Here is a 19757-nt window from a genome sequence, read left to right as displayed (position 1 = left end):
TACAGATTTATATGTTAAGCCCACAGATAAAAACACCCTATTGATGTATTCTTCATCCCATCCAGCACATGTAAAAAGATCTGTGCCCAGATCGCAATTTGCACGTGTCAAAAGGATTGTCTCTGAAGAGAATATGTTGGAAAAGAGGCTGGATGAGATGGAGAATAAATTAATCACAAGGGGTTATCCCAAAAATACTCTAAAAAAATCAAAAAATGAGATAATGTGTCAAACTGTTAAAAAAAGGTCCGAAAAGGACGATAGAGTAGCCTTTGTAAGCCCCTATAATTCCCTATCTAGAGATGTTGGTAAAATAATCAAAAGACATTGGGACATACTAAAAATAGCTTGCCAAGGGATACCTGTGTTTCAGAATAGTCCCTTGTTATCGTTTAGGAGAGCTCAATCCCTGAAGGATAAGTTAGTACGAGCGGATGTTGGAGCAGGGAAAGAAAAGAGACAAGCAACTCTTTGTAATAGAAAGAATGGCACTTTTCCCTGCCTTTCTTGTAAACAATGCAACAGTTGTATCAAAGGGGACACGATATACCACCCACATAGGGGCAATACCTTCAAGATCAAAAGTTATTATACATGTCTATCTACATTTGTAGTATATGCTATAAAGTGCCCATGTGGTCTAATGTATATTGGACAAACTACCAGACAAGCAAAAGAAAGGATAGGTGAACACAAATCCGATATAAAGAGAAAGGTAAAACAGAATCCTGTGGCTTGTCATTTTGATGAGGCAGGACACTCAGTTTCCCAGTTACGGTTCCAAATTTTACAACAGATTCCTAGGCCTAGGAGAGGTGGCGATAGGGTAAAACAATTATTAAGGTGTGAAGCAAACTGGATCAAAAAACTTGGAACCCTTACACCAGGTGGTCTAAATAAGGAATACGAACTGTATCCTCTGTTATAAATTTACTATTCTTGATAAAGAAATCCTTTGATAAAAAACAATTTTTGATACGAATATGGCATTTTTTATGGATTTTAAGTGTTTTTAATATGACACATCACTTTGCTTATTTCCTAGTGACTACTAGATATCATTGAAGCAACAAAAGCTAAGTTGGCTAATATGCTACAAATAGATATAATGTAATTGTAACTAAACTGTGTACTGAAGGATGTAACAATTGATATTTATGTAACATTATGATACGTTGTAACCACTAGGTGGCATTGTTAGTGTGGCTATTTAAGGAAGTGCAATTATGCAGTTTTTAACTTTGTCAGCTTGAAAAAGGACCAGGCGGTCCGAAACGTTGCTGTGCCCGATGAATATTTTGAAATAAAGGCTTTTTATGCTATATGGGAGTGCTGCTATCTATTTTGGAAATGGCTGCCTACTCACCAATATTACAACTAAAAAAATACATTTATTGGTTCAAGAACAAAATGGTAAATATGGTAAAATGAATTACTTTAGTTATAAAAAATATACCATAAAAGTCATGAGCGACATCTTTTTTTTTATTGTGTATAGGCACCATAACACTCAACCCCTCACATTATCAGGTTTTAGGTAAAAAAAACTGTCATTTATCATTTGATTTGTGATCCAGTATCAATGGGGTACCGATTTAGAAATATCTAAATTTATTTCACAATCCAAAAATGTTAAAATGTAAAAAAAAAAAAAACTTTATTATAACATTATGCCACACCCCAAAAATTGGGTGTGGTTTGGTATAATTGAATGATGTTATAATAAATATTTTCTGTACTTTTTTAATATTTTTGGATTGTGGAATAAATTTGTATATTTCTATTTCACAATAGCACATGTAGATGTTGAGGTATAATTCTGGATAAACGGGGTAAAATTTAGAAATGGTGGTCATTGAGGGTTCAGTCAAGTAAACAAAACAGAGGCCAAAAGCCCAGTATACACAGTATGTGATGGAAACTACAGAAACCATAAGACCTGCAAAGTCTTACATCTACCATATGTAATGGTTTAGTAGGGTGGGTCAAATGAAATCTGTTCTCTTACCTAAGCTGCTGATCCATAGAGCAAGATTGCACTGCAACCCTCTCTCTCAGCTGGGCTATTGTGATGGTGTTGGAGGAAGGGTTATGGAAGCTGGACTGTAGCTCACAACACTTGTAGTACTTGCCAAATGAATAGGCACCAGTGACTCTTCACCATTAAGGTGAACCAGATAACCGCTCCCTGACACAAGATAACAGCTGCCTGGTAGATCTAAGAACAGCATTCAATAGTAAAAATCCAGGTCCCACTGAGACACATTCAGTTACATTGAGTAGGAAAAACAACAGCCTGCCAGAAAGCAGTTCCATCCTAAAGTGCTGGCTCTTTCTGAAAGCAAACCAGGCAAAATGATCTGAGATGCACCTACACATCAATATTAAAACTAAGAAAAATACACTTGCTGGTTCAGGAATTAAATTGTATATGGTAGAGTGAATTATTTGCAGTGTAAACAGTGTCATTTAGAAATAAAAACACTATAAAAATCATGACAGAATCCTTTTCAGGACACTGCATTTGAAAGGATAGTCTCATTAAAAAGTAAAATGGATCTCCTCCAGTGGAGGACTCTCAAGCTCTCAAGAAAGGGTCTTGTCTGTGGTCCCTAAACTTTGTGGGTGCCACTTTGGAGTAATTTGTCTACTGTGACTCAGGAAATTAAATGGGGTTCGAACCCCACCAATATTACAACAAAAAAATACATTTATTGGTTGAAGAACAAAATGTTAAATGGTAAAATGAATTACTTGCAGCGCACACAGTGCAATTTAGTAATAAAAACGATACCATAAAAATCATGAGCGACATCTTTCTTTGTGTATAGGCACCATAACACTCAACCCCTCACATTATCAGGGTTAGGTAAAAAAAAACTATCATTTATCATTTTATTTGTGATCCAGTCTGAACCCAAATTAGGGAACCAAAACAAAGTCTGGGAATTAACATAGGGATCCATGAAATGGTTCATAATTAACTATATACACCTTATAATTACTATTGTCTATTATACTGGGACATTTGACTTTATTAAAGCTGCGTCATAGGGACCCAACCTGAACAGCGCGAGGACCAAAATTTGGGTTTAGACCCATAGATTAACAAACAGTGAAGTAATAATTTGTGTCAGATGCAAAAAAAATACCTAGAAATACAGGAGGGTTCTTCTGACTTGAAAAGAACAGTTGTTTCACCGTCCATGCTACTTGCTCTCTTTATTCCTCTTTAAATTATCCAACACTCTTTTTCTTGACTTTTCTTACTGAGACCTGGGAATCTAGGATGTTCAGTATAATCCAGTTAACACACCTACACCAAAAATATACACCATTCCGCTTAGCTGAGCTGTTTGATGTGCCTGCTTGGGTTCCTTTGGAATCTTCATCTCTGTAAAGCTTCATCTCTGTAAAGCACTGCAGAATATGTCAGCACTATACATAGATACCATTGCAAATGTGTAATTAATGAAGATGGGAAAGTTGCTTCGAATTACATTTGCTGTTAATATGCAAAATATTACATTTGGCTTTACAGCTCTTTAAAGTTTAAAAGTTTAAAGGAAGTGAATGGAGCTCTTTTTTTCCCACCAATATTCCTGTCTCAGCATGTTCTGAGCCCCCAAACAGACAGCAGCGCTGCTAAAACTTCTCTTTAAGCGAATAGTGAATATTTTCCTTCTTTCCATTGCCTTGCTACTTGCCTACAAAGACCTCATAGTCTGCTCTCACTTCTCTTTTCCTTTCCTCTTGACTTTCACTTTAGTTTCTTTGTGTTCCTAACGGAAATCCACAACTGTGCTTCGGTGTGCAATTCATTTCAATGGGTGAGAACTGTTAGACTAGAGCCTGGAACAACATGCAGAACTGCCCATCAGTAAACTGCCCGCTGAGGAAAAACAGAGTAGTTGAGCACAATATTTATGAGAACACATTGGAATTTGGTAAGTGGGGCACCCTAGTGGCTCATTAACACAGAACCTGCCATAAGCCACAATGTGCTTGGGTAATATGAATGTGTGTCTCTTTGGGCTGCCTCTCCATCACTTTTCCTTCTCCTTCAAGGTTGCAACCTGAAGTCAGATGATGGAGATGACTATCCTGATGTGGATGTAAGGTTTCTGCCTCCATTACCCAAGTGGAAGAACAAGGATATTGAAACAACTGTCACTGTACTACTGTAACTCTCAATTAAATGGCCTTCCCCACCAGAAACTGTCACCTCTCCAGTAGTGATGGGCGAATTTATTCGCCAGGTGCGAATTCGCGGCGAATTGCACCCCTCCTCTGAAATTTTCTCCCACAGTCTGTCCCACTTTCTTACAACCTTTCAGCTTCCAAAAGATCTCTTAAGCACACTTATTTAAAGAAGCCTACCCTCATTCTGTTTAGCAACCAAATGCAATACCAAATGCTACATCCCTCACCAACTAATTTCTGATCTTGCCCTCTCCCACAACTTGTGTCTCATTCATGTCCCCTTTTAGATTGTAAGCTCTTTTGCACAGAGCCTTCCTACCTTTTGTACTGGTACTAGTCTTATGTATGTAATTCTGTATGTTCTATGTGTGTAATTCATGTGATTTCTTTGTATAAACACATTTATTTTACAGTACTGCGCAATATGTTGGTGCTCTAAAAATACATAATAATAACTGCTTGTAAGGATTATGCATTACAATATATGTAACATGTAGATTATAGGATACTGATAATACATCTAAATGTAAAGTCTTTAAAGCCTGTATAAAATTAGAGAGGACATATTTGGCCTTCATTTTGAACCATTGACCACATCATGAACCATGACCACACTGAATCCATTCCCATTGCACACCAGGGTGTGGATGCTTTATTGGCCACAAAGTGTGACAGGGTTAAATGTCAGTATGGGATGGACATACTGTACATCCCAACCAAATACATCTACTGTATTCGGCATTGTTAATAAATAAATTGTCTGGTTGCATTATTATAGTCAGTTCTAAAGATGGCTGGCTAATGCTAGATTAGTCAGTGATCAGAAGATTTTTCTGGATCTTCATGGTTTCCAAACCTTCTTTGGTAGGTACAAGTTTGGTTGGATCGTTTGGTTTATTTTGATCATACCGCCCAACCATCTGCTAGATAGATTACACAAATTTAATTTAAACATTTGGCTCTTTTTCTCACTCCAAAAAACATATCACACCATTTCAGTTGAAATGAATGCAGCGACATTGGTGCTATATATGGTCATTTCAAAACAAAGTGTCTTCCATGGATAGACTATCTACAGATGGAGAAGTGAAAGAAGTCACAGCTCCCTCACACTTCTGCTTATATCTACTAAACCCCCATACAGATCCTAACCCCACTAAAACATCTCTTAAAGCAAACTTCAAAGATTTCCCTCATTTCCCATGCCTTGAAACTTGCCTACTTAGCACCCTGTGCTTTGCTCTCACTTCTCTTTTCCTTTGTCTCGACTTTCAGTTTAGTTTCTTTGTCTTTTCCACAGGAATCCGTAACTTTGCTTCAGAAGAGTGGCCAAGCTCGTTTAAATTGGTGAGAATTGTAGAACTTTGAGGACTAGGGTCTGGAATAAGATGCAGGACTGTACCTTATCTGAGGAAAAGCAGACAGCTACTTGGCTCAATTTTTATGAAAACAAGTTGGAACTAGGTAAGTAAGTAAGTGGGGCATCCCACTGGATAAGGAATTGATTAATATAGAAGTACCTTTAGTCTTTATGGACTGCCTCTCCATCACATTTCCTTCTGCCCTTAGGGTGCAACCTACAGCCAGATAATGAAGATGACTATGCTGATGTGGATGTAAGGTCTCTGCCTCCGATACCTGATCGGCATATCCAGGAGCATGCAACAATAGCTAGTAAGGATCATGCAATATCAGCAAAACTGTAGTAATATACTGTATACTAACAAATCTCTAAAACCTGTTGAAAAACAGCATAAAGTATCTTTAATAAATGTGATAATATCTGCATTTACAGTAAAGCGTTTTTTTTCACTTCTGATTATTACATCCTCATGGAGGCCTACTTATTATGGATAGAATTTTAGTCATTTTAGAGGTTCTTCAAACCAAGAATAAACTCACTTTCTTTAAAACTACGAAGGTCATGACATTTATCAAATGATCCAAAAGTTTTTATCAAATGATCCTCTAAGTTTTTCAGACAATTCCTAGAAATTGTTTTTTTTAAAAAACCTCTAAAAGCCTGAATTGATTTGAAACGGTCCAATAAGAGCAGCGCAGCTCCCATTGACTTCTATAGGACCTGGACAACTTTTACCTGGCGAATTATTAGAGATTTTCATGGTTTTTACACTTCATAAATCTCGAATTTGAATAGCTTTTAAGAAAAATAGGAAAACCACAATTTTTTTTGAGATTTGTGGAAAGGATGGAAATTCAATTCTTCGTAAATGGGCCCCTTAATGTCTGCATATGTTTATACAATATAGTGTGATAGAAAGTAGAATTATTTCTTCTGTTCTAACATTCAACATTGCTGTTGCTTTGCACACATCTATGGGGTATGCATGCACAAGAGTCCAGCAGTATGGAAGTTCTCACTCACAGAGGAAATATTGGCCATGTAAGGCCTCCTTTAAAGGAGAAGGAATATCTTCTTTCACTTGCGGGTGCCAAATGTTAGGCACCACAAGTGAATGTATTTACTTACCTGAAACCCTGGGCCTTTGCTCCTATCAGCAGAAAACTGCACTGGGTTATTCCAGCAAGCACCACGGAGCGATCCTCTTTTCCAGATTCTTCTTTCTTCAAATTTCCCGGGGCAGACGAATGTGCAGTTAATAGCCGACTTTTTAGTTAAAATTCGGCCTTTTGCCGGGGTTTCAGGTAAGTAAATATATTCACTTGGGGGTGCCTAACATTTGGCACTCCCAAGTGGAAGAAGACTTTCCTTCTCCTCTAAAATGCTTGTTTAACATAAGCCCAATAGCTTTTTTTCATAGTTTAGGACCTGTGTGGCTGCAAAGAGGGTCATGTAGTGGGTTCTTCATCTGCCCACCCTCCTATGATGTAACTAGTTGTCTATCAATGCTTTAAAAAACAATATTCATTCAAGGGATTTAAAGAAATGTATTACGTTTCCTAATTTATGGTGGGCAAGTGCTGTTATATTTGCACAGTGTGATATATTATATGGCCAGCCCCATCAACTACTCCTTATGTATTAGTCCTTGCAAAGAGCAGGCAGCATAGAAGGGGGTTGTCAGACCGACCCATCAGGCGACAGGACAAATCCCAGTGAGCCTTGGGCTTGTTCATCCAAACAAAAAGAATGATAAATGAATAATCCTGTTGATTGTATAGGTGCATTGCGTATATTGCTCCATTAGACTAATGGTTGTTAGCCTTTTTAAGTTGAACATTTGGACCCCCCTCAGCTCATACCAAGGTTACAAACGTAGTTTAACATTGTGCCATCAGCAAATAAGCTTCCATCCAAAAAGAAAGGCTTTCAGGTCTTAGCTTTTTTTTAGCAGCTTTAGTTCTACTTAACATTGACTATACTTTAATGATCAGTCATTCTGCATTCTCTTACTGTACTTCTGCTTTCTGCCATCTGCGGAAAGTAATTTCCTATTGCCTTGAGCAACACACCACAGGATCTCACATAACATTAAGGAAAACATAGAGAGCCTTGTTGACCAATTACAGGGCAGGATGCAAAGTGCAAAAAACTCCCTAGGGGTCATTTACAAAGACCCAACGCTAAGTTTAAGAGCATGAATGTTGGACACCTACAGTACATTCCTCCTCCCTTCTGTACTTCATGAATACAGTGCTATTAAGTGCAGGCAAAAATGTAATTATAGGGGAAGCTGCAAGTCTCAGAAATAGAACCCATAGACCTAGGGAAAGTCATTCAGCATGCAGGGCATGGTGTAAAATGCAGAAACGTGGCAGATTGCAAGTTGTGTTTTTTGCACTTGCCACTGTGTCCCACTCCCACACCTAGGGGCAAATTCACTAACTTGCGGAGATTCGCCAGCGACGGCTTCGCTCACGTCACCACACTTCGCCAGGCGAAAATTCATAAGGACAACGCTAATTCACTAAAATGCAAAGTTGCGTCCAGGGTGCCGAACAATGGCAAAGTTTCGGTAGCGTTAATTTGGCAAGCAAAGCAAAGTTGTACTAGCGTTGGCTAATTTGCATACGGCGGGAAGTTAAATTTCAATGGACATATACGTTGCAGCAAATACATTACACTACACAAGCCCAGGGAATTTTAATAATATAAAATAGAGTTGTTATATTGCCCTACACATGAGCCAAGTGTATAGTTTATGTGCTATATGTTAGGAAATGTAAGGGGGAAGCCCTAAAAAAAATTACGATCTTTTGCAGCCTATCACCCTGAAAAACTGAAAAGTCGCCAGCGTTTTTTGGGACTTAGAAAAATTTAAAAAAAATTTTTTTTCGGGAACTCCTATTTACTCTATTGGACTTGGCCTGGTCTGAGGTGGCAAAGGCAAGTCTGGCGCAAGAGGTAACGTTCAGTAAAATCCAGCAAAAATTCGCCTGGCGTTAGAGTGCGAAGTAGCGCTAGTCTATCTCCTTTGCTAGTGAATTTACGTCGAAGTCCCAAAATGACGTCACGCTGGTGAATCGCCCTTTAGTAAATTTGCCCCCTAGTGTCTATAGGTGCGAGTCTTTGAGCTAGGTAGTGCCTACAAACCTATGATGCAGGGGGGTCCAGAACTTACCACCTGCCTATGGGCCCAGGATATCTTTGGTATCTGATCAGCAGAAGATTGTACTTAAGTACTCATCACTATCAAATATTAAAATATTTATATTTCACATTTTATGAACATTTGCTGTTACTAAATATATCCAGTTGGTAATAGTTACTGTATCTAGTGAACTACCATTGCCACTCTCAGCTTTCTGATATGTTAAACTACAGGCTGTTGGGAGGCTCCCATACACAGACTAACTTGGACTGAAGGGGCTGAATTGGCATCTTACATGTTACTTATCACAGCTACCTTGTACCATTCAATTCTTGTCTCTAACACTAGCATGCTGTGGGAAATGGAGCAGTCGGCGGTGGCTTATCCCGACCCTCATTCTTCTTGTTGGTTTCATGTTCCTGTTGTGGATAATCCTGATTGCTGTGACTGCCACTTTCTGTAAGTAAGAGTTTGAGAGAAGAGTTGTTGAGACGATGAGGAAGAGATGTTCAGTGATAGTGAGCTGTGATGCAACACTGGCTGCTGTTACATAAACATTTGGGTTTATTTTCTGGTATCTCTGCAGAAATAGGTGGAGAACAGACAAAGGGAAAGTTTCTTCCATACCACTTCTCTAATTTGTTTTTTTTTTTAATCTTGATTCAGGCACTAAATATATATAGGGTTCCCTGATGCAGAAATGTATATACCAGTCTGTAAATCCACCCACATATTTTTGTTGGAATAGTTGGGGTCCAAAACCTACATTCCTGTCCTGTTTTTGTCTGCCACTACTGTCCACTTCTGTTTTAATTTCTGTCTTCTAAATTTTCTTCTCATTCTCATAGTTCTTTCTCTTCTTCTTTGTTCCTCCACCCTTTTTTATTTTATCCCAGACTTTCTTCTTCTTCTGACTTTCCATTAACTCTTATTTCTGTTTTCTTTCCACTTTTATATTCTCTTGTTTCTCCCAACTACCAACACCTTATTTTCTGCCCCTTTCACCTTGAGTTCTCCCTCTCTTCTTTTTTCTGCCCCATGCTCTCCTTTTCGTCCATCCTCTGTAGCTTCTATTCGCCAGTACCCTTCTTATCCCATCTTGCTCAATTCCATCACTTTTCTCTCTATAATTCCATGACTTTTCTCTCTACTAATTTTTAAATTCTATCCATTTTTGCATCATATTTTTTGTTCTCTCCACATCTTTCCAACTTCTATTCAGTTATATTACATTTTCCTTCCTTGCTCCCCTTCCTCTGGGAATATCTTTTCCCACTATTTAATACATTGGATACCCACACTTTTGGTACTGGTAAGTAAGGGAGACATGTGATAACTGGTTACATTTGATTTGGAGTTTGAATCTCCCACCAATTGTTAAATTCCCACATGAGTCCTTTGCTTGCATATCCAATAACAGTGGTCTAGGAATACTCTGTTTTATTAGTTAAGCCAGACTGGCACAAACCTGACTTCACTCCAATGCTTGATGCAATTAAAAATCTATTTTATTTAGAAAAAAACATCTCAAATGTAGTCTTACTTGTTTTTTGCCATATGGACACTTAATCATAGGCTAAATCCTTTGCTAAATAAAATATACTTAATTGCATCAAGGATTGGAGTGAAGTACGGTTTGTGCCAGTCCTACTTGAATATCTAAATTGCATATATTGCCTCCCAAACGCTGTAGATAGATAGATAGATAGATAGATAGATAGATAGATAGATAGATAGATAGATAGATAGATAGATAGATAGATAGATAGATTAATAATAGATACATAGATGATAGATGGATGGATAGATAGATAGATAGATAGATAGATAGATAGATAGATAGATAGATAGATAGATAGATAGATAATAGATAGATAGATAGATAGATAGATAGATAGATAGATAGATAGATGAATAGATAGATAGATAGATAGATAGATAGATAGATAGATAGATAGATAGATAGATAGATACATGATTGATAGAGAGATAGATAGATAGATAGATAGATAATAGATAGATAGATAGATAGATAGATAGATAGATAGATAGATAGATAGATGAATAGATAGATAGATAGATAGATAGATAGATAGATAGATAGATGATAGATAGATAGATAGATAGATAGATAGATAGATAGATAGATAGATGAATAGATAGATAGATAGATAGATAGATAGATAGATAGATAGATAGATAGATAGATAGATGAATAGATAGATAGATAGATAGATAGATAGATAGATAGATAGATAGATAGATAGATAGATAGATAGATAGATAGATTGATTGATTGATAGATAGAGTGTATAGGTTGTTATTGTTATAGGGCTGCTGAACCTCTGGGCAGGTACAAGTAAGTTCAGCATATATAATGCAGTATTTCTAACAATATAAGTTTTTTGTAGCTTCAGTTCTCCTTAACATTGACTATATATTTGTGGTCAGTCATTCTGCATTCTCCTACTGTACTTTTGCTTTCTGCCAACTACTGAATGTAATTTCCTATTGCCTTGAGCAACACACCACAGGATCTCACATAACATCAAGGAAAACATAGAGAGCCTTGTTGACCAATTACAGGGCAGGATGCAAAGTGCAAAAAACTTCCTAGGGGTCATTTACAAAGACCCAACGCTAATTTCAAGAGCATTTGTGTTGGACACCTACATGCCTCCCCTTCCTTATTCCATAAATACAGTGTTATAAAGCGCAGGCAAGCACAGAGCAAGTCTCTGTGCTCAGGAATGGAACCCATAGACCTAGGGTAATTCATTCAGCATGCAGGGTATGGTGTAAAATGCAAAAATATGGCAGATTGCAAGTTGTGTTTTTTGCACTTGTCACTGCATTCCACACCTAGTGCCTATAGGTGTGAGTCTTTGAGCTAGGTAGTGCCTACAAACCTAAGATGCAGGGGGGTCCAGAACTTACCAGATATTTACCATATAAAAAAAAGAACCCATTACTATTAATATCATTGTAAAATGAAATATTGTGTCTAGGTTCCTGCCCATTATGTCCAGTTACTGCTCTTATATTGTGGATTTACAGAGTCACTGGTTGGTCATAAACAATGTCCCTGGGGCCCTGGGCAAAGAAGTTTTATAGACTTTTGGAAAGATAATATTAACAGTAACTATTCTGGATCATTTACACACAGTAGATTATTGATCATTAAGTATGTTTAAGTATAATGATCTCTGTAGTTACAAAAAGCTTTGGGTTTCTTTATAGATGCTGCTATTTCTGGTCAAATGTTAGAGCTCAAGCAAAACAAAATGGAGACAAAGAAGGAATGTAAGTAAGAGATTTTGCTTTAACTTTAACCAAGCCAAAAACATCAATGATGCCCCATTGGGATCACTATGCCTCTGATATCGCTTACCAATAGCGATGAGACAAATGTTTCATCAGGCAACAATTTGCAACAAAATTCTGCACATTTTTTCATAAAACCACAGCAAAATTTTTGCAGCAAGAAAAACGCATGCCAAAAAGCGTCTTTTGACTTTTATTAGCAGGAGCTTAGCATCTGTTATGTCATCCTTTAAACCTGCAAATTACTGGAAAGAAAACATTTAGCAAAAATCTGAATCTTTTACATGATCATTAGCCAGTTACCTCCAGCTTTGGGTTTTATTATAGACTCTTCCCAATTGTTAGAGCTCAAGCAAAACATCACTGAGATGCGGAAGGAAGGTGAGTAAAAGAATTCACAAATGTATCCAAGAAGAAGCAAGTGGCCTCCTTGTAATATTCATACACTATGGTCATTTTCAGCCAACTCTGAAAACAATGCTATTTCTTCCCAAATATTGGAGCTCAAGCAAAACATTATGGATACAAAAAAAGAAGGTAAGTGCAAGGGTGCAACTTCAGAGGTTACAACTGCACCTGGTGCCCAGTCCAATGGGCACAAATAATGTGATTCACTACACAGATGTAATCACTGTATTCTGATGGGCCAGTTCCCAATTCCATATTTAGAAGATAAGGGTTATAGTTGCTGATGGAGACTAGTGGTCAGTGTCATCATAGACTTGAATGTCCCTGAGGGCAAATATTGTCCAGGTATTTCTAAAAAATAAAATAATGACTAGAAGGAACAGCTCCTGTTCTAGTAATATTTTAGACCAAAGTGAAGGATTGCTGGTCCATGTGTGCCTTTTTAGCTACTTGGTGAATCAAACTCTAGTCACCTGCACCAACATTTATCAGGCAATGAAGAATTATCTGAATTGTCTAGCATCTCTATAAAGTGGGTTGCCCTTGTCAAATGTATCAGTACAAGTGATTGTATTGACTTACCTGAAACCCCAGGCTCGTGCTCCTGTCAGCAGAAAACCGCACTGGTCCGGGGTTATACCAGTGAGCACCACGGGGCGATCCTCTTCCATCTTCTGCGTTCTTCGTGCGGCTGCGCATGTACAGAAGAACGAAAAGCCGAACTTTAACTAAAAAGTCGACTATTTTGTTCAACTGCGCATGCGCTTGCCCTGAGTAATTTAAAGCAAGAAGAAGCCAAAAGAGGATGGCTTCATGGTGCTCACTGGAATAACCCCAGGCCGGTGCAGTTTTCTGCTGATAGGAGCACCGGTCCCGAGTTTCAGTAAGTCAATACAATCACTTGGGGGTGCCTAACATTTGGTACCCTCAAGTGCACCAAGCCTTTCCTTCTCCTTTAACAACTAGCTGTAAGAATACTTACCTGGCTCCAGGGATCTCCCTACTAGATTTTACATGTATTGTATGTGCAACATGGTGCACGTCCTGACGTGTGAATGTGTATCCACATCTGTGAATCACATGCAAGTTGGGGGGCACTATCTTTACATTGTGGTATTGTGAAAAGTTATTTTGTATAATGGGTAGAAAGCATGACCTAGGGTGTTATTTATCAAAGGTCGAATTTCAAATTTATTTGAATTGTTTTTACAATAATAAATTCAAATGTAGTCACAACTCGAATGGGAAGTTATTTATGGAAAAACGCGACCGTCTAATATTGAACAGTCCCGAACCAAAACTTTTAATCAAATGAAAATCGAATTTCAATCCTCCAAAAAAGCTCAAATGTGAGGAAGGCAATTGACATATGAAATGGTTCAATGGGCCTCTTCCGTTTTAATTTACTCAGCAGGTTTTAGGTGGTAAATATTCGAATTAGAACCGTTTCCATGGTCGAGGTGTGATAAATCTCACATTCCAGTTTACATTCGAGTTGGTGCTTTTAAATTAGAATTTGTGAGTTTTGACACGAAAAGAAATTGAAAATTCAAATTTACCTTTCGAACATTTGCGTGGGGATCATCAACTTTTTAAATTACATATTGAGCCCTTCAAAACACATTGGGTGTGGTGGTTCTCAAGGCATTTCAAAAGCCAACCATGTATTTAGTGCATCTGTATAGCAGTAAATAGTACTAGTAACTAGTATAAAGTACTGACACAACTAAAGCAGACCTTATACTTTGAAGCACTTCAGGGGGTGATCACCCCTTTGGGATCATTGTACTGTATTGCTACAAATCATTGGCTGTAGTAGAAGCTTTTTTCACAACCAAGCTTGGCTTTAAATCCAACCTGATTATCAAGGCAAGATGAGTTATCTAAGGGGCAGATTTATCAAGGGTCGCATTTTCGAAGTGGAAAATAATTCGAAATTCGACCATCAAATAGAATGCTCCAACATTCGAATTCGAAGTCGGAGGATTTTATTCATTGGACGATCGTATTCCGATCATAGTACCATCGCCCGATCGTACTCCGATCGTACTTCGAATAGTACGATTCAAACGATTTTATCGTACTTTATTTTCCTTCGAAACCAAAAAACTTTGCTCTGGAAGGTCCCAATAGGCTAACATAGCACTTCGGCAGGTTTAAGTTGGCAAAGTATTGAAGTTGAAGTTTTTTTAAAGAGACAGTACTTCAATTATCGAATGGTCGAATAGTCGAACGATTTTTACTTCGAATCAAAGTAAATTCAAAGTCGTAGTATCCTATTTACTTCGATAATTCCCTCGAATTCACTTCGACCCTTGATAAATCTGCCCTTTAATGTTAATAAGTTCATATGAATGTCCAGTTCAGTGACTTACAAGAAAACCTTGGAATGACTTGCTAATTCTGTCTCAGATTCACTCGACCTGTCCTTAATTGTTTGTAATTTAACTCTACTTGATATAATTCCACTTACTCAATAAAGAAAAAAAAGGGAATTTCCCTGTAACTTAATATGTACTCACTTTTACTTAATCACTTAGGATAGGGGAGATGTATAATTACCAGCTAGTAAAATTCTCAGCAAGAGTAGCAGTAAAACACCTCACTCTCCAAAATTGATTTTAAATAAATATAAAGTGCTATCATTTTTATAAAGTGCATGCCAATTCAATCATGTACATAAATCCCAATCAATTCTGTGTACCGCACATCAAAAAATGAATTAGTGAATTAATTCAAATTCGTTCAATTCAACTAGGTATGTAATAAATCAATTAATTAAAGTGCATGTGCTTAAATTATTGATTATTAAAAAGTGAGTCCATCAATATATGAGTTAATAGCATCAGCAATTCATAAATTAAAGATGAGAAATGGGAAATAGTATAGGGGTGGAGTTGTTCCAAAGAATACTACCTATTGATTGTAATAGGCCCTGGGAGACCACACAAGGGAGAAGGCAGCAAACAGAGGACTGTGGTCTCGTATTTACGCTTGTCTATCTCATTGTAAAAGAGCTAGCTTCCCTAAAAAAACACAAATCCCCAGTGCCTTAGAATAAAATGAGATCCTCAGAAAATTAATGGGATGAAAGGGATATAATTGAGTAAGGAACATGCCACAACAGTTTATAATCTAGATAGGCAAGGAGACCACATACAAAGACCAAAAGGATCTAGTCCCAGGGTTGGTGAATCAATATGGTGCCCATAGACATAAAAACTGCGTTTTAGTTGTAGAAATAAAGTCAAAAGAATAAAGCTCTATTATTGTATTTTCCAGTATTATCGGAAATGCTGAATGCCCCAGTAAAGATGATGGAAGAGCGTCTCATGGCAGAAATCACAAAGCTTAAGGAAGACATTAGTAAGTGCCACAAGTTTCTTGCTCATACTCAGCCTTTGATATTTCTGAATCCCTAATGAGTGTTTTCTCTTTGTTTTAGGAGGATCTCTTAGGAAATGCCCAGAAAGCTGGATGTTGATAGAGTCCAAGTGTTATTATATTTCAACAACAGCTCTGACCTGGGAAGAGTCTAAAAATGACTGCATCAGGCGGAACTCTAACCTCCTCATTCTGAGAGACAAAAAGGAAATGGTAGGGTCTTTTAATTACTGGTGAGATAACTACCGCCATAGTTTACACTAAAGGGATTCTGTCACGGGAAAACATTTTTTTTACAAAATGCATCAGTTAATAGTGCTCCTCCAGTAGAATCCTACTTTAAAATCTGTTTTTCAAAAGATCTAACAGATTTTTTTTTTATATATTTAACGCTGAAATCTGAAATAGGCCTAGACATGTTGTCCGTTTCCCAGATGCCCTCAGTCATGTGACTTGTGCTTTGATAAACATCAGTCATTCTTTAGGGTGGTGGCAGATGGGGAGATTAGCCAACCCAGCGACAAATCTGCTCTACTGTAGGCGAATAATTTCCCTGTACTGCCTTCCCGTCGGCAAGAATACGAATTACCGGTGGCATTGCTTCCGATTTCTGAAGTCGCCCAAAGTTGCCTAACGAGGCAACTTCAGGAAGACTTCGGAAATCCAAAGAAATCCCGCCAGCAATTCTTATTCTTGCCGGCAGAAAGGCAGTACGGGCGACTAATCTCCCCTCCCTTTCTCCCCCAGCAACCTATCATCAGAACAATTGGAAGGTAACCAGATAGCAACTCCCTGACACAAGATAACATCTCCCTGGTAGATATGAGAATAGCACTCAATAGTAAAAATCCAAGTGCCACTGACTCCTCTAGTTACATTGAGTAGGAGAAACAATAGCTTATCTGAAAGCAGTTCCATCACGAAGTGCTATCTCTTTCTGAAAGCACATGACCAGACAAAATGACCGAAGATGGCTGCCTACACACCAATATTACACCTAAAAAATGTATTTATTGATTCAAGAATAAAATTCTATATGGTAGAATGAAATATGTGTATGTACACAGCGTAATTTAATAACAAAAACAATACCAAAAAAAAATCATGACAGAATCCTTTTGAATTCAACTTGTATTATTTAGAAAGAGATATTTCCAATGGTTATTCTTTTTATTGACATACAGCTCTGTTTCATGTCAATTTAAACTTTTTCATAAATAAGTTTCTAGTAAAATGCACAAATGGATAATTCCATGTAGGCAAACTGTTTAAATACTAAAGGCTGACTTCTGATTTGAATAAGACACGTGCTCACATCAACCATACATGGTAGGTTATATCAACCAATGAATGGACACAGCTGTGTCTTTTACTCTCACACTTCTATATCTAGTTTCATACTAGTTCCTCTGGAAGGATGAATACAGAAGTAGAACGTTTATTCCCTAAAAAACATAACTTCCTGCATATAAACACAATTATTAGCAGTAGAAGTATATGTCATACATGTTGATTTCAACTTTGATTTTTTACTTCCCTTTTCAACTGGTGATAAAAATATGAGCAGCAAATAGCCTGTGAGGATCTTTATTTTGAGGTTTTCTGCTGAATAGCCTTGATAAACAAAAAACTCAAGTTTGTCTTTCTTCAAATGAAAGCCATTTTGCCTGATGCAGGAGAAGGTTCATGGATAAGCATTGTCTATAACACCTTGTCATTCATCTCCAGGATGATTTACAGCCATCACTGAGGGATAAGGCGCTCTGGATTGGGATGAGTAAAATTGGATATGTATGGCTATGGACAGATTTGAGCATTCCAAGCTTTACGTAAGTTTGATGCTCATGGAATTTATTTTACCTGGGTAGATTTTTTTCTGTGCTTAGGTCCCCTAGGTCCTGAATCCCTATTTTTGGGATTTGGCCAAAACCTGAAACTTTCAGGAAGGGTTTGGCTGAATACCTAACCAAATCTGAACCATAACTTGCATAAAAAATCTTTTGCTTCTAAGGGTTCAGAACTGGTTTGGCCAGACTCTTGGTTTCAGTCCGAATCCTGGTGCATCCCTGCTCTATAACAAAACACATCATCCTAGTCAGAGCAAACAAATATATATGTGTCATTCAGAGCAACAAAACTTTCATGCATCTATATCCTGTTCTGCCATCCTTAGTTCTTTTCTTTTCTGTGCTTTCGTCACTGCCTTTTAATTATTATTCTTTATTTTGCTTCTATGACATGTTGCAGAGTCCCCTTAAAACCATATAATTATCCTGTACCTCATACTCTATTCATATGCTGATAACGTCTGCTGTACTCTTTGAAGCATTTTGGTTCCTCAACCCTTGATATTATACTTGTTTCCTCAACGACTAGTTCTCAAACACTAGTCCTCATTTCTCATCGTCATTGAATTGTTTTCTATTGTACCAGTGGTACTATTGCATGGTATTTATGTGTATATATAGCACTATAAACCTTAACATACTAGGGTTCGATTAGAATAATAAATTAAAGTGGATAGAAAAAGCGGTAAGAAAAGTAGAGAAGTCCGGTAAGAGTAACTTATTTTTGGGTGTTGCTCATGACGTCCTTTTGGGCCACTTAGACTCCAAAACAATGATGTGCCGATGGACCTAAAAACTATGATTGCAATATTTCCAGCATGTATTCAATGGCAATGGAAATAATTAACATTCTGGAGGTCCTTCATGCTTAAGGGTGATCATAAGCAACAGGACAGGTAGATGGTTTAAGGATTAACGGTACGACCTATATCAGGAATCCATAAAATATGGAAATGCATATACCAGCATCTTTCTGCTTGCTTCCAGTTTGTCTTATCCTTATCTATTCCCATGTGTTCTTTGAACAGGCAGTGGGCTCCCAATGAACCCAATAATGCTGGTTCCCAAGAAAACTGTGTAGAGATCAAAGCAGGAGCATGGAATGACGTCAACTGCTCCATCAAGAAACATTATATTTGCAATTAAAGCCTTTAACATTCCAAGGCATTTGGTAATACAAATAAAGTCCGGTCGCAGTCGTACTTGGAAAGTCGGTGGAGTCCATTTGTACAGCTCCTCAACAGGAAAAATAAAACTACAAATAACTGAAGAAGCTGCAGCCATACATGTCTCATGCTCTGCTTCAACTCGGCGAGGTGCTTAAAGTGATCCACGTGATTTTTTGAGGCTAGTGCTGCACCTGCTAATAGTAAATAAGACCCAATTCTATTTTCATTTTGTATTTTTCTTATTTAACTATAGGGCTCATTTACATCTGCAAGGGCAGTGAGCAAAGTGTAATTTCAAGCACAGTCGCCATGTTTTTTTCCCCCAATGCAGCATTTTCCCCAGAATGCTAATGTCACTGCAGTCACAAGGAGCGATATAACTTGCTAAAACTACACTGCGTCTACTGCAATTCCATCCAATTTACCAAACACATGTACTTAGTCGCAAATAGTCCGATATTTGTGGTGCCTGCCTGGTGTCAGTGCCGATGTTTGCTGCCATTATTTCTGGTGGTCGGTATGCAAATAACATATGCACCCTATTCATTTGGGGCGACTGAACTGTGGCGATTGATGAACCCTTGAGCTACCGCCTGGTATTTTGACACAAGTACCTTTAATACAAACGCAGTAAAATTTGGGGTTTGCAACTGCATTTGCGGATGTACAGGAGCCCTTATGTGTAACCAATTTTTGTATAACCAATTCAATTAATGTTGACAAGGGCAATAAAGCACATTTAACTAAATAAAAACATTATAAAACCTAACACATGTCCCCTGTTATGTTTTTCCCTGCTGTAATTGTACAAGGTTATGCAAGGCTCTTATTAAGGACTTGCCTTTTATAAGTAATCTGTAAGTGCCCATAGACTGGTCCGTGAGGGGAAAGATCAATAATCTCCATCA

At 37.7% G+C, this 19757-nt stretch overlaps 1 protein-coding gene across 6 annotated transcripts; it reads left to right on the top strand.

Moving 5' to 3' along the window:
- Nucleotides 1–4655: 4655 nt before the first annotated feature.
- LOC108710638 (CD209 antigen-like protein C) lies at nucleotides 4656–19618 on the top strand. Of its 6 annotated transcripts, none has more exons than XM_018251750.2 (10): nucleotides 4657–5667; nucleotides 5773–5877; nucleotides 9066–9176; nucleotides 11958–12020; nucleotides 12369–12422; nucleotides 12504–12578; nucleotides 15732–15815; nucleotides 15898–16046; nucleotides 17562–17662; nucleotides 18709–19618. In XM_018251750.2, the coding sequence occupies exons 1-10, from the start codon at nucleotides 5592–5594 to the stop codon at nucleotides 18824–18826; spliced, it is 936 nt and encodes a 311-aa protein (XP_018107239.1). In that variant the 5' UTR covers nucleotides 4657–5591; the 3' UTR covers nucleotides 18827–19618. The 6 variants fall into 6 exon arrangements, with proteins under 6 accessions (XP_041443069.1, XP_018107239.1, XP_018107238.1 ...); XM_018251749.2 differs by having other exon boundaries at nucleotides 15895–16046; XM_041587135.1 differs by lacking the exon at nucleotides 9066–9176 and having other exon boundaries at nucleotides 4656–5667; nucleotides 15895–16046.
- Nucleotides 19619–19757: the final 139 nt, after the last annotated feature.

The sequence above is a fragment of the Xenopus laevis genome, chromosome 3L (assembly GCF_017654675.1).
Source record: "Xenopus laevis strain J_2021 chromosome 3L, Xenopus_laevis_v10.1, whole genome shotgun sequence".
NCBI lineage: Eukaryota > Metazoa > Chordata > Amphibia > Anura > Pipidae > Xenopus > Xenopus laevis.
This window is presented reverse-complemented; position numbering and strand designations above follow the sequence as displayed.